Source organism: Globicephala melas, chromosome 6, assembly GCF_963455315.2.
Source record: "Globicephala melas chromosome 6, mGloMel1.2, whole genome shotgun sequence".
NCBI lineage: Eukaryota > Metazoa > Chordata > Mammalia > Artiodactyla > Delphinidae > Globicephala > Globicephala melas.
In genome coordinates this window covers 73,082,792-73,088,467 of record NC_083319.1, presented here as the reverse complement: position 1 = coordinate 73,088,467, position 5,676 = coordinate 73,082,792, and the positions used below count along the sequence as shown (strand labels likewise).

General features: G+C 37.4%; 1 protein-coding gene across 1 annotated transcript; it reads left to right on the top strand.

The window, feature by feature from the left end:
- The first annotated feature begins 689 nt into the window (after nt 1–689).
- Nucleotides 690–3,136, top strand: IZUMO3 (IZUMO family member 3). Its single transcript, XM_030830296.1, is given in 8 exon segments — nt 690–921; nt 1,059–1,133; nt 1,282–1,371; nt 1,588–1,605; nt 2,058–2,138; nt 2,563–2,653; nt 3,005–3,087; nt 3,090–3,136. Coding segments are annotated over 8 exon segments (717 nt in total).
- Nucleotides 3,137–5,676: the final 2,540 nt, after the last annotated feature.

The following is a 5,676-nucleotide window of genomic DNA, read 5'->3' as shown; positions in this document are numbered from 1 at the left end:
ATTCTCTAAAAGAAGAATGATATATAAAAAGGTTACAGAGCATAGCTGGAGAAATATTCCTACAAACAAAGGTAGCCTAAATTTCTGAGGAATTATCAATTGTATCAAAATCATTATTATCAATGATTATCAATTATATGCAGACCCCCATTGCTAATTTTCAACAATACTGCTACCATCAGGGACTGGGACCCCAAGAAGCTCAATATTCCAAGTTTTTCTTACCTCTTCTATAAAAGCAGAGCTTGGGTTAAGCAATCTAAAGTCCTAAGCGATCTCTTCCAACATCCACTTCTATTGAGATACTACTTCAGTGATCAGCAGGAGTGTGGGAATTTACTAAGAACACAGTAAGACAGAGTTAAAGACTTTTCTGAGATATCTCCATGCACGGAACTCTGCTTGTGTGAGCACAAGTCTTCTCTCTCTCTCTGTGTGTTCCACACTCAGAACTCAGGTATCTGCTCCCCAGTTGGCAGTTCCCTCTCTCTGTAATGAAGGATAAGTCAGAAAACTGAAGATCCTTAGAGAAATGAGATTGCCTAGAAGTGGGATGGAAACCGAGGGGAAGGTGGAGTCAGACTATCCAGGACAAGACTCTCATTCCTGGAGTTTTGAAGGAAAGGGAACTTGGTGAACTAGTTGCCAGGACAACCTGATCTTGAGGCAAGGGTGGTCGGGGCAAGGAAATGGGGGACCTGCGGCTGCTCTTGCTCCTGCCCCTGTCCCTGGCAGCCTTCCACGGGGTCAAAGGCTGTTTGGAATGTGACCCCAAATTCATCAAGGATATTAAGTCCTTGCTGGTAAAGCTGGTACCCTCAGAAGTCCCTCGCTGAACTCATCTGCTTGAACGGCAGATTAAGAAGATGATCCATTTAAGCTTCAAGGTCTCCCACAGTGACAAGATGCTTTGGGTGTTGGGTGAGCAAAGCTCGAGTCCCTGAGAGTTTGGGGGGTTAAAGGGAGAAGGGAGGTAGGGAAGAGAGCACCTGGGCCCACGTAATTTCCTCCATAAATGTAATTATTCTCCCACATGTTCCTTCACCCTTCCTCTCTAGCTGTTCAAAAGGATGTCAATTTGAGAACATGGCTGAAGAATGAACTTTATAAACTGAGCAATGAAACATGGAAAGGTGAGGTACTGTTTCAGTGTTAAGAGACTGTACTGCCCAAGAAAGTATGAGAAAAATTCACTGGGGAAAACAAGGCAAAACAATTAGGATTAAATTATGAAGGGATAGGCCACCCCTATTTTCTGATGTCCCTTCCATCCCCCTTTAGGTGCCCTTATCCTTCAAGTCAAGCTTCTCGATGTCCGCCAAAACCTGGAATCCAAACTGAAAGAACTATTAAAGAACTTCTCTGAAGTTGGTAATATAAGATGTCTATCTAACAACACTGAAATTATGTGAAAGGAATAGGAAATGAGGGGTGAGAGGAGGAATGTGATTTCACATTAGAATAATTTAGAATGGGTGGAGGGGTGGCTGGAACTTAATGGGTAACCAAATAAAGATGACTTGGGGATAACTATGGGAAACACTAAGTTGATTCTAAGCTCATTAGATCTTTCTGATTCTCTTTTACCTTGTTCTGAAGATTGTGGTATGTACAGTATATGTGATGCCTTGAGGTTTCAGCCATATTTTCCCATCTCCTGTGCTCTATATGACCCTATCTCTTCTACTTGTCACATTGAGAATGCAATTCCTAGAGCTATTGGCTACTAGGGGGAATGTCAACGATCTCTGACAACAAAAAATATTTTATAAAATCTCAGACACCGCAGAGATTTTAGAGGTGCTAAGAGGCCTTCTATAGTAGAGTTTATAACCCAAAGCACCAATATAAGCTGAGCCATCATTTTCCTACTTCTTCCCAGAGATCTGACTTAAATTATTTAGGGTTTTGACCCATCAATAAAATTGACTGCTAGGGGAAGACGAAAGTCACAGCAATGTAACCAATGGAAATGCCTGAGATCTAATCCATACTTGGTGTCTGAGCTAAGGAAACTCCATGCCATGGCCCCCTTCCAACTATCTTTCTTCTCTCAGTCGTGACTGAAGGTCCTATCCTGGATTGTTGGACCTGTCTTCGCATCACCACTTGGTGCTTCAAAGGAGAATATTGTGCAGGTAACAAAGATTGCAGTGTGGCATTTTGAAAGGCCAGGGATCAAGGAGTTCTTCATTGATTTACTCCACAAATATTTGTTGATCACCTTCTCTGTAGGTCATGCTAATGCCACAAATAAGAGCTAAGATGCTGGACAAAATTTGTACCAGTATGAATTACCAGGCACTGGATAACTGAAGAGCTTAGAAATGAAAAAGCTGTACTAAAGGTGGAGAAATTAGGCTAGGGGCAGTAAGAGAAAAAGTTTTGTAGAGCCTAGGAGTCTAAGCAATTAATAAAGATCAGAATAACCAGGGAACAGTGATGTAAGTGGTGAACAGGGCAATTTTTAAGGTTAAAAAGAGTCTTCTTATGGATAAAGTTCTCAAGTTACTAATTTCCTTCTCCAAAATTCACTTTCTTTTTTGCCCTTTCTTCTTTCAGAAGATGATCCAAAGAAGGCTGAGAATCAAGAGGTCACACTATTTCTGATATTACTAGCAGAAGGTGTAATATTGGGAGGTGCTTTGTTACTGTGAGTTTTTCTCCCTCCAAACAAACACTGGATCAAGCATTTCTTTGGCAAAGAGACTGCCCAATCTTCCCCTTCCTTCCAATGGAAATAATGGGAAAGAAGTCATTTCAAAATCTGGGATCTCATACTAACAGGAATGAGATAAAGTTTGATGGGATAAAAGTTGGAACATAGGAAATGGAGGAGGTACAATGAAGTATGAGAACATAGGAAATGGAGGAGGTACAATGAAGTATGAGAAAAACTTTTGTAGAGGAATTCAAAAAAGGAAGAAAAAACAATTGTTACAATTTTTTTTAAGAGTTGGGCTACTAGTACTGAAGTTGGGATTATCTTATTTCTCTAGTCTAGATTCCATTTTTGCATCTCTCATCGGAGGAAAATGAAGGCAATACGAAGGTCATTAAAGAAATACTTGGAGAAGAAACTTGAAGAATAGGGATAATGGATGAGAAGGAGAAAGATTTTGGAGGCAGAAAATAAATACAGAGACACAGCCAGAAGGTCTTTCATAATTCTCTTACGTGTTGACTCAGAGTAGAAAACCGGGAATTAAGCTCTTTTGCAGTCATAAAGTCAGAGTATTCTAAAACTGAACTTAAGAGTTTCTCTAGTAAAGACCCTTTCTGATAACCTGAAGCAATGGAAGCAAATGATTTACTGGAAGTTGTACAGAAAGTAATGCTGGTATGCTACAATGCACATAAAAGATGATACGCTGCATGATAGTAAAGAATGCATGGTTGTCTAAGATTCTACGGAAAACGTAATAAAGACTCAGCTTTTTTTCTCATCCTCTCAGTCTAAGCATCCTATCAGCTTGGAAAAAAGTTTTATTTTTATTCAAGAAGTTTACTCTAAAATCATTCCATTGATTGGTCAACTTATTAAGAAATCAAACATATTTTTTCAAAAGTAGTTATCAATAAAATGGCATTTTGAAGTGTATACTAAATACAATATTTCCACATCTTAATGTGTATAACTATTACCAACAAAATTTAAAGTATGGTTTTGGTTCTTCTGTTTAAAAAAAAAGGCAAAATAAGAGAAGTGGAATCAATTTCTTAATAGTGTAGACTACATTTAGGATAATGATGACATAGATGGAAAATTTATACTTGCAGAACAGAACACTATCTTTTTCCTAAACCTGTCTTTTTCTATGATGTAAATCAATGTTCAACTTATTATAAATAAGAATAAAGTTCCTTGTAATCACCCTAAAAAAAAGAATTCATGGTTGTAAACTCATTAATGTCTTTAATCAGGAAAATTTTTAAATTTCTAAGTTTGCTTTTATTTCCACGTTTCTATATTTATCTACGTTTCCATATTTATTAGGTTCAATGTGGAAAATTCCTTGGCAATTCATAACACTCAATCTTCATCATGATATGACACACACATACACACACACATGCACACACACAAAGTCCAAAATATTAGTCCTGAGTTGAGATTTGTCCCAGTCATTTTTCCCTAAATCTATGGTCTATGACTGAATTAGATATTACTGTCTTAGTCTAGTTGTCCTTATTGAACACTTTTTAATGTGTATACTACCCTAACCAGCGTTTTACATCTACTATCTAATTGAACTCTTGCAATAATCTTTTTTTTCTTTCTTTCTTTTTTTTGTGGTACGCGGGCCTCTCACTGTGGCCTCTCCCGTTGCGGAGCACATGGCTCCACAGCGACTAATCTAGGCTATGATAAACTCCCCTTGTGGCTAACCTGTGCTTACTCACACCATCTGACTGGAACTCACAGCTATAGACATGCAGTTATGAAAGACAGATTAATGGAAAGATAATAAGTGTGGGTTTTGTCAACATCAACTTGATTACAGACAGTGGTGGCAAAGCCTGGAATAAAACTGAGGCCTGGCTAACCCTAAAATACATGAACTTTTCCACTCTATTTTGTGTCCTTTTATTCTGGAAGCTTATTTCAAAAGAAAAACACCACAGTTTAGCAGTAGGAGAATAGGTCCTGCTTCAGTGGTGGGTAGAAGTGTTTGCAAATCTTTCACCCACTGTAGATCTTTGAGTACTTGTTTGTTGTTGCTGCTATATTAATGAAATATTGAATGAATCAGAATATACTTGAGGAGGACCTGAACGTTAATATCTCTCAGTTGCTAAATTTGAACTTCATGTTAAAAATAATCGTGTTGTTGGCACCTATCATTTTCCAACGATTTAAGGCTCACCTTACCAAATAATTCTTGAGACTAACTCCTTTCATGGTCTTTATAAATTATGGTTTTTATACTTATTTTTCATTATAGATAATTATACAAATACAATAACATACTTGCTAGATTTTGTGTGTTTTTGTGTCTCTTTGTTTGCTTTAGTGCAGCCTTTTAAATTTCTTGTCATATTGGCTTATTGTCCCCTCCCCACTCCTCTTGTATTTCATTCTCATCACTCTCTTCTAGAAAACCTAGGTTGACAAGGATATGTATTTCATTATTTTATCCAAACCTAAATGGTTATAAGTAAACAGATACACATACATACATACAAATACATTTACACATGTAATTTTTTTGCTATTAAAAATTATGCACACTAATGCATGTTGATTTCACACTTAAATACTTTGTGGAAATTAAGCTAACTGGTATCAACATCTATTCACTCTTTTTGGCAGTTGCACACAATAGCATCGTACCATAATTATTTTAACATTCCTCTATTTTGGGTATTCTCTTCATTAGCTTTTTTTAGTCAGTATAAATAATGCTGCAATAACCATCTGTGCAATAAATATCTACTTATTGATTCTCCCATGTGTAAGAGATAGTGTTCAGAACTGGAATATCTGAAGTCAAAATTATTACATGTGCTTCATCAGAGTCTGCCCACATACCCCCATCCCAACTTACAGGATCCCATTCTTTCCTAATCAATGCCCTCACTTTAACAATAGACACCTTACAAGGCTGGGATTCTACTTGAATTGTAATTCAGCCAATAGCAGGATAAGGTCCTGTGTTTTATTTCCAGCAACTT